General features: G+C 39.0%; 1 protein-coding gene across 5 annotated transcripts in view; it reads left to right on the plus strand.

The window, feature by feature from the left end:
* The window catches only part of IL13RA2 (interleukin 13 receptor subunit alpha 2), a 107161-nt gene that overhangs the window by 67275 nt on the left and 22274 nt on the right, over positions 1 to 17612 (plus strand). For 4 of the 5 annotated variants that reach the window (XM_081808376.1, XM_081808374.1, XM_031039560.2 and 1 more), the window contains 2 exons: positions 12795 to 12926; positions 16203 to 16326. In XM_081808376.1, the coding sequence (XP_081664502.1) occupies positions 16236 to 16326 (91 nt within the window). In that variant the 5' untranslated portion in view covers positions 12795 to 12926; positions 16203 to 16235. Of the gene's footprint in view, positions 1 to 9131; positions 9554 to 12794; positions 12927 to 16202; positions 16327 to 17612 lie in introns of those variants that run through there. The other variant, XM_081808377.1, reaches the window with a different exon arrangement.

Below are 17612 nucleotides of genomic sequence, written 5' to 3' on the forward strand. Positions count from 1 at the left end.
TTGCCCACTGGTGATGGTTAAAAGTCGAATACAGATTTTTTTTTTTTTTTTTAAAGAAGCTGTTGTAATAGTCCAGGCAAATTATGATGGTGATTTTGTTTGGACTAGCATGGTAGGGGTATAGATGGATATAAGTAGTTTCAAGGGATGTTTGAAAACTGAATTGAATTTGATTATGGATTGGACATGGGAGATGTAATGTCAGGTGTCTAGGGTGCCTGGTTTCCGGCTTGTACTGTTGAATGGACACCACTGATAACTAGTAACTTGGAACTACTACACCTTAAAACTACATCTCTGACAAGAGGACCCATTTTCAGATGGAAGATCATGATTTTGGTGTTTGGCATTTTGCATTTGAGGTATGTTTGAGACTTCCAAGTGAAGATCTTAAGAAAGCAATTAGATATACAAGTCTGGAGCTTAGAGCACTAGTTTGGATGAGAGATACATGTTTGAAAGTCATTGTCATATTGATGGTAATGGAAGGTGTAGGAGTGGATAAAAATACCTAGGGAGAACATAAAGTCAGAAGAAATGAGGGCCAAAGAACTCTGATGTATAATACTAGGATAAGTAAAGGATAAGCCTATAAATGAAATAAAAAGAGTAGCCAGAGAGACAGAAGGAAAACTGGGAAGCTGTTGTCAGAAAAGCCAAAGGATTAGTGTTTCAAGGATGGTGGTAAACAGGTGAATGCCGCTAAGAGAGAAACAAGATTGGAATGAAAAATATTGAATCAGTAACATGAAGTCATTAGTTATTCTAGTGGGTCCTGTTTTAAGAAGAGTCATGGATTGGTGGTGGGATGAAGAAAAAAAAAACTAGAAGACAATGGAGTGATAAAGAGTGAGTGGGGGCATGTGGGGAAAATAGCAAATATAGACAACTCTTTCTAGAAGTTTGGCTGTAAAGAAGTGTTGGAGCAGTAGCTGGAGGCAAATATGTGGGCAAGCTAATTTATGTTTTTTAAGCTTAGGGAGAGATGAGCATGTTTGAATGCTAATGGGATGTATCTGGCTGAGACATTTATCCGTACATACATCTTATGTGTGTTAAAGATATTAAAGAGAAGAAAAAAATTAAATTGTAAGATTTCTGATAATCTGAGCAGGATGGGAATGCAAAACACACAAGAGATATTTTATCTTAGATAGTAGGAAATATACTTCCTTTATTATAGCAGGAGGGAAGGAAGAGAGGATGTGGGGAAAATATGGAATCAGGAAGATGAGGGAATTTCCAACTGATGGCTTAATTTTGTTTTTAAAGAGGTAAAGTCATGTGCTGAGGTTGGAGGAGAAGGAATGAAAGGATTGAAGATACTAGAAAAAAGCCTTAATTGTTGTCAATAATGGAATAAAGTTGAACGGAGACATGTAATAGTGTTTTTGAGTAGTACGGTGGATTTATATAAAATGAATGTTAGGAATTTATCATGGAACCAATCTATTGTGGGACTTGTTCCATCAGCACTCACCTGTTCGGTGACAGGCACAGGGGAGACCTGAGAGTTGAATTCATTTAGGGTTGGAGTTTTGTTAGGAAGTTATGATAAAAAAGCAGAGAGGAAAGTTTAGTTTGGGGTATGGAAGCCAATCTAGATGGCATAAAGAAAGGAAACAAGGCCAAATCTGATGGATGAATTTGGGAAAAAACAGTCAAGTCTTTGCAAAGCAAAAAAATGATCAGAGTGGCAGTACTTAAAGACCTAAGCTAGAAGGAAATGAGATTATGGGAAAATCATTTAATTTCTCTGGCCTCTGTTTTCTCATTTATTTTTAAGCCATGGTGATAGATGGTGGAAGCTAAGTATGTGTTTGTGTGTGTAAAGTTGTACACATATCTCGTCTTTTTGTAGTAAGTATCAGTAGAATCAGATGGGCCTAGGAGCTCCTGAAGAACATCCCACCCACTTCTAAGGAATGAAGTGGAGTTAGGGGGTAAGAGGTATTAGTCATTCTAACTTTCCCATGGATGCTAGGGCAAAGGAAGACAAAGCCATGTTCTAAAGGCGTGATTCTATTACAAGTAGTGTTCTTTCCCCTAGGCATGTTTGACTTTGCTCATCCAGCAGTGATTAATCACTAATTATGGAATCAGCCATTTGCTTTATCTACCACTTTTGCAGGAAGAACAGTGTACATTGTTGACAGAATTAGTACTGATTTATTGAGAGGAAACTTGAACTCCAGGGTATCCTGATAATAGCCAAAACATGTGGGGTGACATGACAACCAAAACTGTCAATATCTGGAAAAGGAGAAGTTACGTATGATTAAAGATATGTGAGTGCATCATCACAACATCAGTCAGAACACTGTGGCAGCAGCTTGTGGGAGGAAGAAGTGCTGTGGTACACGAGAGTAGTTATTATGAGCCGAACCTCCAGAGGGCCATAGAGAGTCCTCCAGCACTTGTATCCTCTTGTTTACCACTATAAGGACTTCGAAGGCCTCAGAGGGGTAAATTGAAATGTTTTTTTGATCACTGTAAAAAGTTTCTACTTCAGCATTTTGTGATTATATTATTTGCAAGTGGGGTGGTTCAAGTTTGTTCCCTCCTCCCAGCCCCAGGTATCTGGTTGCAGATTTTAGCCAAAGGAAGTACTACATAGTTTAAATGTGGCCCTTTACAGGAATGAGCTTCTGACTCAGGCTATGTAGAAAATGGGTTGGACAGTGTAAGTGCAAACTTCTTTTATTTCTTGGAAATTTGTGCTTGAAAGGTTATGAACTTTCAAAGTATTTTATTTTATTTATTTTTTAAAAGATTTTATTTATTTGAGAGAGAGAGAGAGCACATGAGAGGGGGAGGGCCAGAGGGAGAAGCAGACTCCCTGCTGAGCAGGGAGCCCGATGCGGACTCGATCCTGGGACTCCAGTATCATGACCTGAGCCGAAGGCAGTCGCTTAACCAACTGAGCCACCCAGGCACCCTCAAAGTATTTTAATACACAATGCTAAATACTCATCTAATTAGGTTACAGGTTCTGCTTAAATAAGAAAGTGGTTTATTTTGCTCTTACTTGAGTGTCTTGAGGTAGCAAGCTGCAGGAAGAATATACAGCTTTATTGCATGAGGTCAAGAGCCCTGGGCTACTCCAAACTCATTGTTCGACCACACCTAGGGTGTTTCCCTCATCTACTTGATCAAAGGTGGCTCACTACCAAGACCATATTCTTTTTTTTTTTTTTTTAAAGATTTTATGTATTTATTTGAGAGAGAGAAAGCATGAACAGGGGGAGGGGCAGAGGTTGAAGCAGACTCCCCTATGAGTGCATAGCCTGATACTGACACTGGGGCTCCATCCCAGGACCCTGAGATCATGACCTGAGCGAAAGGCAGACATTTAACTGGTTGAACCACCCAGGTGCCCCTACCAAAACCATATTCTAAGCAGCAGGATAGAGAAAGAAGGAAAGGAGGAGGGGCGAAAACATCCATTCTTTTAATTTTTTATTTATTTATTTTTTTAAAAGATTTTATTTATTTATTTGAGAGAGAGAATGAGAGACAGAGAGCATGAGAGGGAGGAGGGTCAGAGGGAGAAGCAGACTCCCTGCCGAGCAGGGAGCCCGATGCGGGACTCGATCCCGGGACTCCAGGATCATGACCTGAGCCGAAGGCAGTCGCTTAACCAACTGAGCCACCCAGGCGCCCAACATCCATTCTTTTTAAAGGTAAGACCCAGAGAGGTGAGTGGGAGGATGGCGTAACTGGGCGATGGGCATTAAGGAGGGCACTTGATGGAATGAGCACTGGGTGTTAAACGCAACTGATGAATCACTAAATTCTACCCCTGAAACTAATAATACAGTATATGTTAACTAAATTGAATTTATTTATTTATTTGTTTGTTTATTTATTTTTTAAAGATTTTATTTATTGGAGAGAGAGAGACAGAGATAGCAACAGAGATAGCAAGAGAGAGCACGAACGGGGAGGAGAGGGTGAAGCGGGCTCCCCACTGAGCAGGGAGCCCGATGTGGGGCTCGATCCCAGGACCCTGGGATCATGACCTGAGCTGAAGGCAGACACTTAACCGACTGAGCCATCCCGGTGCCCCACTAAATTGAATTTAAATTAAAAAAAAAAAAAAAGTATGACCCAGAGATTGGAGATGACACTTCCATTTACATCTCTTGGGCCAGACCTTAAGCACATGTCACATGTAGCTGAGAAGATGTTCAGAAATGTAGTCTTCATTTTGTGTGGCCATGTGTCCTGCTAAACCTTGGGGGCTCCAGTACTACTGAAGGAGATGAATATTATGAGACAGCTAGTAATCTTAGCTGCACCACCTCCAAAAAAGATTGTACCAATTTATATTTCTACCAGTAGCCTGAGAGAAGGCTCACACTTTATTAATTTTGCTTGTATTATAATTTATTTAACTCTAAGTTTATATAATTTATTTTTTAAAAGACTAATTTTGGAACAATTTTAGGTTCATGGGAAAATACAGAGGAAGTTACAGAAATTTCCCGTATGCCCCCTACTCCCACACATGCATAGCCTTCCCATTTTCAATATCCCACACTAGAGTGGTTCATTTGTAGCAGTTGATGAACCTACGTTGACCCGTCCTTATCACTCGAAGTCCATAGTTTACATTAGGGTTTACTCTTGATGGTTGTACATTCTATGTGTTTGAACAAATGTATAATGGCATGTATACACTATTATAGTATCATATAGAGTATTTTCTCTGCCCTAAATATCCTCTGTGCTCTGCTTATTTATCCCTCTCCCTCACTCCAGTCCCTGGCAACCATTGATCTTTTTATTGTCTTCATACTTTTGGCTTTTCCAGAATGTCATATAATTGGAATCAGATAGTATGTAGCCTTTTCAGATTGGCTTCTTTCACTCACTAAGTAATAGGCATTTAAAGTTCCTCCATGTCTTTTCATGCCTTGATAACTCATTTCTTCTTAGCACTGAATAATATTCCATTGTCTGGATATACCATAGTTTGTTTATCCTTTCACCTACTTGAAAGACATCTTGGGTTGCTTCTAAGTTTTAGCAGTTATGAATAAAACTGTTAGAAACATCCATGCTCAGATTTTTGTGTAGACCTAAGTTCTCAACTTCTTTGGGTAAATACCAATGAGTATGATTGCTGGGTGGTATAGTAAGAATATGTTTAGCTTTTAAGAAATCACCCAGCTGTCATCCAAAGTGGCTGTACTACTTTGCATTCCCACTAGCAATGAATGGTTGTTCCTGTTGCTCCACATCCTCTTTATCACTTGTTGTTGTCAGTGTTCCAGATTTTGGCCATTCTAATAGGTATGTAGTGAGGTTTTTGTTTTTGGTTTTTTTAGTTTTTTTTTTTTGACTGCTCCTTCAGTAGACTTTAGGGAACACTATGTCTTGGTTGTTTTCATATCTATAGCCTTGAATGCAAAATGGATGCTCAGGAAATGTCTGTGAAATGAAGATCTGGATGGATGCCTATGACTGTGTCAGCACCAATACAGCAATCAAAGGACAGGCTGGAAAAATAGAGACTCTGAGGTTGCATTTTGATGAGAGTGCTCTAAAGTCACTTAGGAAATACTGTCTCACCCAGGCTCAAAAGCAGCTATCAAAAACAGTGAGAAACTGGGTAGGTAGGCAGACCTATCACTTAGGATTATGAAGTGGATTTTGAACTTTTAAGCAGATATGATTATAAAAACCAGTTCTCTTAAAGCAGGAAATTCATTTTTATGAAGGGCAGTAAGTCCACTGAAGATCAATAAATCTCTGCCCACATACAAGTAAAAAAAAATAACTCTTTTTTTGGTCACTTTAGAAAAGCACTTTTGTAAAAAAGATTTATTTATTTATTTTGGTGGGGGAGGGGCAAAGGGAGAGGGAGAGAGAATCTCAAGCAGACTCCCTGCTGAGCACAGAGCCTGACGCTGGGCTCAATCTCAACCCTGAGATCATGACCTGAGCTGAAACCAAGAGTTGGTACTCAACTGAATGAGCCACCCAGGTACTCCTGTCATAAGCACTTTTAAAAAGTAAACTTACAAGGTTACAAAACTGGTTTAATCTTTAAGTGATCAAGTGATTATTCTGAAGCCAAAGAACTAATGAAAATGTATTGAGAAGAGAGAATGCTCCAGTGTTTTAAAAATTAGGACAGCCAGTGATCCAAAAATATATTAATTTCTACTTAATGGAAAAGAGAAACATCAGTAAGAAAGAGGAAGACGGAGAAAACAGAAACAAGAGAAGAGAAAAGAAAGTGGGGGCAGGAAGGAGAAGGGCACGAGGGAGAAGAAACAAACAGCCTGAAATGATGGATTAGCTACCCTCCGTGGTCTGAGTCTCAGATATTCTGTTAGCCAGAATACAAATCCTCTTGCCTAGAGAGATGCACTTACTGGAACTCTGGGAGTATGTCCAGTTGTATTGTTTGATCCCTCAGTTTCAAAGTTTTCAACATATAATAAAGGCGATATGTTCCTATTTTGCATTTTGAAATCAGGACAAGAACCAGAATCTCTGATATTCCTCAATTCAGATCTTCAATTATGTTTCTAGACTAACAGCTGAATTTTTTATATGCCTTATAAAAATAAAATTGTTTCTGATGACTTTTGCTGCAAAAGACAAATTTAGAAGGAAAAAAATGAAATCTCAGATTGCACATAGAAAGTAAAGATGTTCAATAGTCTGGAGAAATGGTAAGTTTTTTAAAATATTATTTCATTAGAAATGCAAGAAGTTGGAGATAGCGTTGCAAAACAATTTGAGCAGATGGAAAGTATTTGTTAAAGTAATCACTGGTGAAACTAAACTTTGATAGTTTCTAGTTGCCCTAGAAAAAATGTTCTGTCTTGGTATGGTACTCTTGAATAGTATAATTCTAAAATACTCGGGCCTGCGTCCCTCAAATAAGAACACCTGCCGTTACTAAACAGGTATGGCAAAAATCCAAGGAGGTGCGCCTGGGTGGTGCAGCAGGTTGTGCGTCTGACTCTTGGTTTTGGCTCGGGGTGTGATGTCGGGCTTGTGAGATTGAGCCCCAAGTTGGGCTCCACACTTAGCATGGAGTCTGCTTAAGGATTCTCTCTCCCTCAGGGCGCCTGGGTGGCCCAGTTGGTTGAGTGTCCTACTCTTGGTTTCCTCTCAGGTTGTGATCTCAGGGTCCAGAGATTGAGCCCCACCTCAGGCTCCCCACTCAGCGGGAAGCCCGCTTCCCTTTTCCGTCTGCCCATCCCCGTGGCTCGTGCACACACTCTCTCTCTCTCTGAAATAAATAAATCTTTTTTTTTTTTAAAGGATTCTCTCTCCCTCTGCCCCACCCTCTGCACACTCTCTCTCTCTCATATAAATCAGTAAATCTTTAAAAAAAAAATAAATCCAGGGGCACCTGGGTGGCTCAGTCATTAAGCGTCTGCCTTCAGCTCAGGTCGTGATCCTGGGGTCCTGGGATCAAGCCCCGCATTGGGCTCCCTGCTCCGCAGGAAGCCTGCTTCTCCCTCTCCCACTCCCCCTGCTTGTGTTCCCTCTCTCGGTGTCTCTCTCTCTGTCAAATAAATAAATAAGATTAAAGAAAAAAATAATAAATCCAAGGAAGAGTAGGATCAAACCTTCATGTGAGATGTTCTCCATTTATGTTTTCAAGAGGAAAGAAATGTGTGATTGCCTCCCAGCAGGAGCACCTATGACCCTTTATAGCAAACTTCTCAGCAGAGTTAACTGTAGTCATTGTCTCCACTGGCCCATCCATTCTTTCCTGAACCCACTTTAATCTGAGTTTTGCTTCAAATATTCCACATGTTCCCTTATCAACGTCACCAATTATTTCCCATTTGCCAAATCCATTAGATCTTTTTCAGGTCTCATCTTGCTTGTCCTATCAGCAGCTTTTGACATTATCTATCACTCCTTGAAACATTTTCTTTACTTGGTTTCTGGGGCACCACAAACTCTAGATTTTTCTCTCACCTCCCTGGCTTTTCCTTAGTCTCCCTTGTTGGTACATCCTCATTTCTTTGACCTCTATAGATTGGAGGGTCCCAGATCTCAGTTCTTGGTCCTCTTTTCTTTATTTCATCTATTTTATACCCTAGGGGACTTCAATTGTTTCTGTGGCTTTAAATACTATCTATATACTGGTGACTGCCAAATATATATCTATAGCTCTGGTCTTTCCTCTAATCTCCAGAGTCAAATATCCAACTGCCTATTCATCTTCCTCCCTTGGATGTTTAGTTAGGCAGCTTAAACTGAACCATACAAAGCTGATCCCTTGTCCGTCATCCCCAGGCCACATAAATAATTACCCAGTTGCCCATGACAAAAATAGAGGCATCATCCTCTGATGCTCTGCACTCAATCCATCAGTAGATCCTATCAGCATCTCCACTGCTATCAACTTGTTCCCCGTCACCATCAGCTCTAGCCTGCATTATTGCTTCTACCCTTTCCTTCCATACATCGTGTCGCTATACTCACAACTGTCCAGTTGCCTCCCATTTTACTAAAATAATTGAGAAATTCATTACCATGGTCCACAGCCTGCCTATCTTTATGAGATCAGATAAACTTTTCTCTTTCCTATCCTGCTGGTCTTGCTAGTTCTAGAACTACTAAGCTGATTCCCACCTCAGGGCTTTTGAATGTGCTGTTCCTTCTACCTGGAAGATTCTTCTCCTGTGTCTTTACCTGATTCATTTCTTCACTTCACTGAGGTCCTTAATGCCACTTTTTCAGAGAGGCATTTCCTGACCACCCTATCTAAAAGGAGCCCTCATTACTCTCTTTCATATTATCTTGCTTTATTTTTCTTTATAAAAATCAAAATTAGAAATTATAATTATCTGATATGTTTATTGTCTGTCTCCCACACCAGAAAGTTCCAGGAGAGCAGGTTTTTTGTCTTGTTCACTGTTGTATCCCTCATGCCTGGAAGAAGGCCTGGCATGTAGTAGGCTTTCAGAACTAATTGTTAAATAATGAATACGTGATAGAAATATTTATATGTTTTTGTTAGCATTCCTTTCTATAATTGATGGTACTATATATGATATAATACTATATTTTCATGAATTTACAGTTTATACCTCATGGACCTGAAGGAATATACTGGTAGAATAACACTGAAGTCATATAATCTCTGCTATGGTGGGGGCACCTGGGTGGCTCAGTCGGTTAAGCGTTTGCCTTCAGCTCAGGTCATGATACCAGAGGGAGCCTGCTTCTCCCTCTCCCTCTCCCTGCTGTTCCCCCTGCTTGTGCTCTCTCTGTCAAATAAATAAATAAAATCTTAAAAAAATTAAAACCTGCTATGATACATTTTGTATTCTGTTTTTACTTAATTTGAGGGGGTGGGGCACACTCTATTATTTACTTTTGAAGTTGTTAACGCGAAGTGAATGTTTTTAGTACACAGTGTTTGCTTGCTGACAAGTATTTGGGAGCATCTGGTAGTGGGGAGAAGGGTGGTGAACAAAAGAGATTGTTTTGCTAGTTCCAGAGAAGTGGTGCCTTCCAAGATACTGCATTGCTCTACAGCTGTGACTTCACTTGAATAGGATATAAGGTATATTTCACAATAACAATTTGACCTGTTCTAAGAAGTGGATGAAGTGGGGGCTTTTTTCAAAGGGTTGTAGAAGTCTGTTGGTGTTTTTTTGGGTGGGATTATAACCTAATAAAGCTCTGATCGGCTCAGATTAGGGACTGATTCTGAAATGTGTGAACAGCTTCATGAATTAACACTGTAAACCTGGCAGTTGCTGTTGTAGCTCAAAACTGAATTCACTTTGTGTGTGCTTTAGGAAACTTGTTAGCTGGATGAACTCAGGATGTCATACAGGAAAGCATCTACAGAATGTTTTTTTTTTTTTTTTGTATACAATGTTGGAATGTAATGTTGTCAAGGACACAAATATAATCATATTATAGATAACCCGTTGTTAAAGTAGTATTTGTTGAAAAGAGATCCTACCTGTATTTCATTGGTCTACGGTGATTTTTATCATTCAGCTTGTGCCTAACGTTTTTGTGTATTTTTGTGGGAGGTGTCTTAACACTTGACTAGTGGCAAGTATGATGAATCTGTCTGATTCAAAGTTCTTTGTGTGTGTTTGAAAGTACACAGTCATCTTCAGCATTCTTTATGAATTACTCCACTGCAGGACAAATTATTCGCTAGTTATTATCTAAATTAAATTTGACTCACCACTAGTTCATATGCTGATTGAGCCACGTATTGATCTCAGCATGTTGTCAGACCTCAGGATCTGGCAGGTTCCAGAGGTGCTGATTATGATGCTGAGTCATGGCCATAGGCAAGAAGCTATGAATAGACATTTGTGCATGTTGGATGGTCTCCTTGAAACGAGATTAGTTATTCAGGAAGTTAGTGCTTTTGAGTCACATCCTGAAACCATGCATGGATACACAGCAGATTAACTGATGAAACAGAGTGATATCCCAGGGATAACTTGTATGAGAGGAAATTTAGCTTCACTAAAGTGAGATTAGTTGAAAGACAATATTATATTATATTATATGTTAAAAGGAACATAGTCTTTAAGAATCAGATATACACATCTTCTCTTGCCTAAGTTATATGACCTTGAGTAATTGAGCCTCAAATGACTCATTTGTAATATTGGGATAATAATATAGTAACTATCAATGTTTGTGAGCTAATCCATATTGATGTGGTTTTAGAATATAGGTGAGGTTCAGTGGGGTCAAGTCCGGAGCCAATGACCAAGAATGAATTCTTGAGATGTCTTTGGTGCAAAAAGGTGATTAACGTAACATAATAAAATAAAATTTAAAAAAAAGTGGTTTATTAAAGCATGGGTACAGGATCAGTGGGCAGAAAGAACTGCTGCACCGGGGTCTTGAGGAGTGGCTGATGATATTTTCCGGAATTGGGGGAAGTAAGGAAAAGGGAGGTTTCAAAAGGATTTTCATGTTTAAAGAAGACCCTCAGGATACTGGAAGCCTGGCTTTTATCAAGCTAGGGTTGTTTTTCCTCCTGGCAAGGCATTAACATTAAGACAGTTGGGAGATTCCTGGGCACCTGGGTGGCTCAGTTGGTTAAGCGACTGCCTTCGGCTCAGGTCATGATCCCGGAGTCCTGGGATCAAGTCCCACATCGGGCTCCCAGCTCAGCGGGGAGCCTGCTTCTCCCTCAGACCCTCTCCCCTCTCATGCTGTTTCTCTCTCTCTCTTTCTCTCAAATAAATAAATAAATAAAATCTTTTAAAAAAAAAAAAGATAGTTGGGAGATTCCTGGAAGAACGTCACACATGTCCCACTCAGGAGTGGGGGTGGGGGTAAGCTGCAGGGTGTCCACTCATGCTTTTCTCTTTGGCTAGCCTTCTGCTCCCTCATTGCATATCAAGCATCTGGCACAGAGCTTGACACCTGGTAAGAGCTTAAAAAACTGTAGTCCCTGTTAGTATTACTTTCTAAATCCCCTGGCAAAGTTGGTGCTAGAGCCCAGATCTCCTAGTCAGTGTGCCTTCTCACTTAAGACCATATAAATTGTTTCACCCACAGATGACATTTAAGCCTTTGCAATCACCCCACTTTCCCATTTTTCTCTCCTCAAGCTCTACTTCTCTATTTTCCCATTTTTTTTTTTTTCTCTAAGCCCTATTCTTAATGCTTTGGCTGATTTTTTAGATACTTTAAGTAATGTGAATGGAAAGGATCAAATTTTGTAACACCGTTTTTTTTTCCAGTCTAATGGCAACATAAATGACATGGCCATACTTTATGTGTTTTTTTTAGAAGTCACCTTAGTGGTATTGCAAAACTCTATTCATTATTTAAAAAAAAAAATAATTATTTGTCTCTGCAACTTGCTCACTGCCTTTATAAATGAAATAAGAACCTGTGATCATTTCAGATACTTTGGAATAGACTTTTTGTATTTCTTTGTCAGGGTAGAAAAGGAACTTTTTCCACAAAGCCGTATTATTTAAGTGACTGCATTCTTAGGCTTGTAGCATTTTTCTGCCCCTTACTTCTTTTACCTTGCCTTTCCATACAGATTGTATCAGTTGTGAGATCTTGGGCAAGTCACATCACTTCTCCAAGCTGCAATATTACTGATTGTAAATATGTAATACCAACGTTATACACCTGCAGATTTGTTAAAATAATTCACTAAGTTCTTTGTAAACTGTAAAAGATAAGCAAAATTCATGAAGTTATTGTTAAGACAAATATCAGTAAAGGCAACTGATGGATCAGTAAGGGTGGTGAAAGTTTGAAGTTAATAATAATTGTCTACTTATCAACTATGGACAGGTCAATTTTGCTGAATTAGTAGGAGCAAATGTGTAGGGTTGCAGCAAGTTATTTTCAAATTTTTGATTAGTAGCAAGGTACTCAGAAGCAAACTCCTAAGCATACAGAGCAAGTTAACTCTTACAGTACTTTCACATACATTGTCTCATTTAATCTTCAGCACAAATCTGTCAGGCTGGTGTCATTATCTCCATTTTATAGATGGAAATTGAATTATAATTTACTTCCAGGAAAATTAGTGGTTGAGGCAGACCTGAAATCCAAGTTGATACTTACACCACTGTGCCTTTTGTTATAACAAGTTCCTCAGCTGTATATGTATTTGTTTATCCAAAGATTAATTAGTCCTGTCAGCTTTTACATACCTTGCTGTAATTTTTAATTTGCTTTAGATGCTTTTAGCCCAACCCATAACCTCCCCTGTCTTGTGATTTGTATAATCTGTATCCTGGCCTGCTGGCTATTTCAGGAACACCTATCTTCTTCTTTTTTTTTTTTTCCAGTGTGCTTGATCATCAGACAGGAAGGGAAGTATTAGAGATTCTAATTAATATCTCCAAAGTGAAGAAGAGAAAAAAAGGAGGACCTGTGATAATTGCCTATGATAATTAATTTCTTGGGAAACTATATTATTGGTAAGTACCTGGAGTTTCTCCAGTCATGCAAGGTTTATCCCTGTCCAACTCCTAGAACAAGGGGATTGTGTAGCATGGCTTTGAAGAGGTGGGGAAGTGAGGCTGAAAACAGGAAATAGTTTAGGCTTGCCATTCCAAAGGAGATTCTCAGTGGGAAACTGTTTAAGCAATAGTGTGTGAAACTGAGTGGGTAGAAACAGGAAGCTGCCCTCGACATTGATCTTAGCAGTGGAAAATGCCTAGCCTAGTGGTTGTCATCAAGGACTCTGGTACTAGACTATCTGGATTCAAATCCAAGCTTCACCATTTATAGTCTGCATGACTTACAGGAAGTTGTTTAATTTCTCTGTGTTTCAGCTTCTGGTCTTTAAAATGGGAATGAAAATAGTATATCCATCCAAGGTTGACTATGAGTATTATATGGTATAATGTATGTAGAGTACTTAGCATGGGGCAGTGCCTGGAATGCTGTGCATGCTGAATAAATAGGAGGAGGGTTGCTACTATTACGGATATTATGACTTGTCACTTGCACCTTGTATCTTGGACAAGATTTACCTGGAATAGTGTCTGGCAAACAAAACAAAACACACAAACAAAAAACAACAACAACAAACAAACGTGCTCAGTGAAAGCTTATTGAATTATTACTCTGCCAAAAATGTCATGATGGTAAAACTGTGTGCTGGGTTGATGGTTTGGGTGGTGAGAGTAGGTTGACCAAGGTTCAGGGGAGGCTTCTGGTAAAATAGGTTCAGGACAGACTCCTTATAACAAGAAAATTTATTGTTTAGTCAATGGAAAGGGCTCATGAGAGCTGGTTTTCAGTCCCAGCTTTACAACCAATAAGTTGTGTGAGTTTGGACAATTCATCTACGTCTCTTGGTATTTCCTCATTTTTAAAAATAAGGAGTTAAGGCCAGATGAGGTTTGTTGTTAACTGTGGTTGTTAGGGGACTGGGGGTGGAGAGTATGAGTGGTTGTTAACTGTGGGGTGGGGGTGGAGAGTATATCGGAAACTGTTTTAAATTTTGTATGTCTGTGTTTTCATCCCCCATCTTCCCTTTGTCTTCAGGTCCCTTCCCCTCTTGTGAAAAATCCTGTCTTTCCTGGTAACCATATAGTATGTAAAGCACCTCATTGCTCAAGTGGCAATCTTGTAACCCAGAAGCCAAGGAAAGAGTTGTCTTCACATTCATTTGTATGAGAAGGTCTAGGTGGGACCCTAAGTGTATTGTAATTCAGGGAACTCCTTTCATAGGTTTATAGAAAAGTGACTCAGGAAGTGACTATTCCATTTCCTACCTTTGCTTAAATGTTTTGGACTGATCTAGGAAATACGCCATTTGATAGCCTGAATCAAATTTCAGTAGCCTATAAAAGGAGTAGAAGCAAGGGATTTTTACCTCTCACCATTTGTGCTGCACATGCGACACAGGGCTATGAAAATATATAAGGACAGATTGGTAGGGGAGAGAGAACTTTAAGATCTCTCTGGGAGCAGTTTAAGGGAGTTCTGATTGGCTTCATCCTTATTAGTAATAAGAAAGGATTTCTCTTTGTCAGATCTATTTGCTGTCTTAGATCCCAAAGTAACCAGTGTGTTCATCTCAATCTAAGAGAGCAGCTCTGTGGAAAATCTGTTGACAGACCTACCTACTACTTACAGATGCTTTAGAGGACAGCAATGGGTTTGCATGTGGGCAGAGAGGAATTGAGGAGAGAGATTTATTGGACCTCAGTAAGAGAAACACTCTTCTCTTACGATTTTATGAGACATAGAAAAAAATAGCATGGTGTGGATTCAACCTGGCTAGCTAATTGAAGGAAGACTTAAATGCTGGAGTCCCAGAGGAAGAGCTTTCATAATCCTCAAATGTGTGGGATCCAGCATAATAGGGTGGAAGTACACTGGGTTAAGAATCATATTTCTGTCCTACTTCCAGCTCTGTTACTAACTTGCTGTGTAATCTTGGGCAAGTCTGAGTTTTACTTCCCAGTATATAAATGAGGCTGGGCTAACATGGTCTCCAAAATACACGCTGGCTTTAATAGTTTGATCTTAAGATTCTATGATGTAATAATTGAAACCTACCAATGTTAGAACATTACAGATGGACCAGGTGGGTTGAAAAGGGTGGTACAGGGAGAGAGGGTCTCCCCTGCTTAATGAATTTATGTAGGAGAAAAGAAAGGTAATCACTGAATATTGGAATAATGACCTTTACTCCTTAACTTCCTGTGAAATTGTTGGTTCCAGGAATATAGACTCAAAGAGAAGTATAGAACTGGGAGTAGTGATTTTTCTTTGAAAGAAGAGTGGTTGTTGATTAAGTAGGTATGTGGAGACATGAATCCTTTAAATTTTGATCATACAATCAATATTCTTCAAGAATGTAAAGAATATTAAGTTGTATTCTATGACCGTGTAGTGTTGTTTTAAGAAACAGGTGAAAAGTAAGATTTGCCCTTTAGAGAGGTCATTCTTGCTGTATGTGGTATGGAGGATGGCTTGGAGGCAGTAAAGACTGGATAATGAAACCCTGATGATAAATTCCTCATCTTGGAAGGGGTCGTGATAATGGAGAGGTTGTATGGGAGAGGGAGAAGTTGAAGAAAACTCCCAGGTTTCTGGTTTGGGCAACTGGGAAGATGAGAATGCTATTTACTGATACAGCAAACAGGAAAGAGTGGAACAGATAAAGAGTAGAGAACGGTGGTTTAATATTTATGGAGCAAAAAAATTTCTGAGGTATATGAGGCTTTGGTGTATGTTCTGTGCTAAGTAATCAGATAACTTTCAAATACTTTTTAATCTCAGAAAAGAGTTTATGTATCAATGTTTTTACTTTGCTGCTAGGGGAGAGGGTTGCTATAGAGATTAATGATACCATAACTCCCACTGTGAACCAATAAGGACACTGGTGGGTCTGACTCAGTCTTCAGGCTGACGGCTATTTGAAGTTATCCTAGGCATGTGATGTATGAAAAAGTCTCTGTGTCTGGGGGGGCGGGTATGAAGGGATACAGGCAGTTGTATGTTTGTGTGTTTGTTTTGCCTTTTTTTTTACTCTTATAGAAAAATGAGCCTAGAATCCGCCCTTTCCAGGTTATTGGTTCCAAACCTGGTTTTTTCTGTTTCCATGGTTCAAAGGGGCACAGTTTTCCCAATTCTTGGTAGAAAGCACACAGAGTTTCCAAATGTGTTTTTAATCACATTTAGTCTTGGTTATTTGAAGTAAGATAAAGTTAAAATGTTGTATTTTTCCTTCTTAGAGTGGATATTTCAAAGTATTGAATCTTGGAGAAATGGCTTTCATTCATTTGGATGTCAGACGCCTCTATACCCTGATTATTTGCACAGCATTTGGCTCTATGCCTTCAAATGCTGACATACAAGGTAAACCAACAATGGAATAGTTTTAAAATTTGGGATATTAACTGTCTTTTCAACCTACCCTGGGAAAGTTCATAACAAGTAGATAGATTGTTACTGGAAATATTTCAGGAAGTCCATACACAAAAGATGTATTCTTACTAGTCAGCTTCACACATAAGGTAACTAATGATAACATTTTGCAGGATAAAAGCCAAACTAAAAGACACTTTCCATACCTTTTTGTATAGTCTTCTAAGAAATAGGTTAATTATCTGAAACCTCATTGCCTGGTACTCAGCTGACTGGAAACTTTCCTTATTTGTGGTCCTTAAGCTTTGAGACAATTAGATAAATAAGGAAAAATATACAGAGATTTAAAGTAAAATTTAAAAATAATTACAGAATTATTAAATCATGTCTAATGAATTTTTCTTATTGCAGAAGGTAATCAGAACAATGCATTTCACAAAGATTTGTAACCGTAAGAGTTGAAACAATAGGACTGTCATTTCATTCTCAAAAGAGACCTTTATTGGTACCTGGTGGGGGTCCCATGTCAGATCATAATTTGTGCCACAATTTCTTTTGGTAGATTCTTTTCTTCACCTCAGTAAGTATTATGAAGTTAGGCATTAAAATGAGCAAATGGGCAGAAATGAAAGGAAAATTATTAGCAGAAAGGCAACATGAGGGCAGTACTATAGTAGTATTGGATTTGCTAGTAGGAAAATTTATAGAATTATTTGTTTGTTTGCTTTTTAAACCACCAGTTGGGGGAGCCACTGCTGTGCACTGCTCCCTCCCCACAAATAAAATGGGCTTTTTCCTGATGTCACTTTGCTCAGCTGCCTGATACTTTTTCTTATGTCCTTCCAAAGAGTGGCCCTGGTTGGCCCTGGGATAGCTCTGAACTTTAGTTGGCAGATTCAGTTAACCAGAATGGAATGACAAGATCGGCTTGTTCTAATCCTTAAGGTGTTTAGCCATAGTAGTCATACTTTACACTTTCTATCCCTTTTGTAAGTTACATGCGTATAGTAAACACTGAATTAATACTGATTGGTTCTTGGCTATTAGAGTGATTTATGTAATAAAGTGTTCCCATCCTAGGCCAAATTCTGGTCTTTATAACCACAGAGATAATTCCATGTTGAATTGCCTGTTTCTATGAAAACTTAGTACCTAGGTAGGCAAAGTCATATTTGCATATAGCAGTATTCTAGACTTTTTAACAGCTTTATTGATATGATTTCCATAACATAAAACACAGCCTTATAAAGTGTACTGTTCAGTGGTCTGTAGTATCT

Source organism: Leptonychotes weddellii, chromosome X, assembly GCF_054177405.1.
Source record: "Leptonychotes weddellii isolate Sample4059 chromosome X, ASM5417740v2, whole genome shotgun sequence".
Lineage (NCBI taxonomy): Eukaryota > Metazoa > Chordata > Mammalia > Carnivora > Phocidae > Leptonychotes > Leptonychotes weddellii.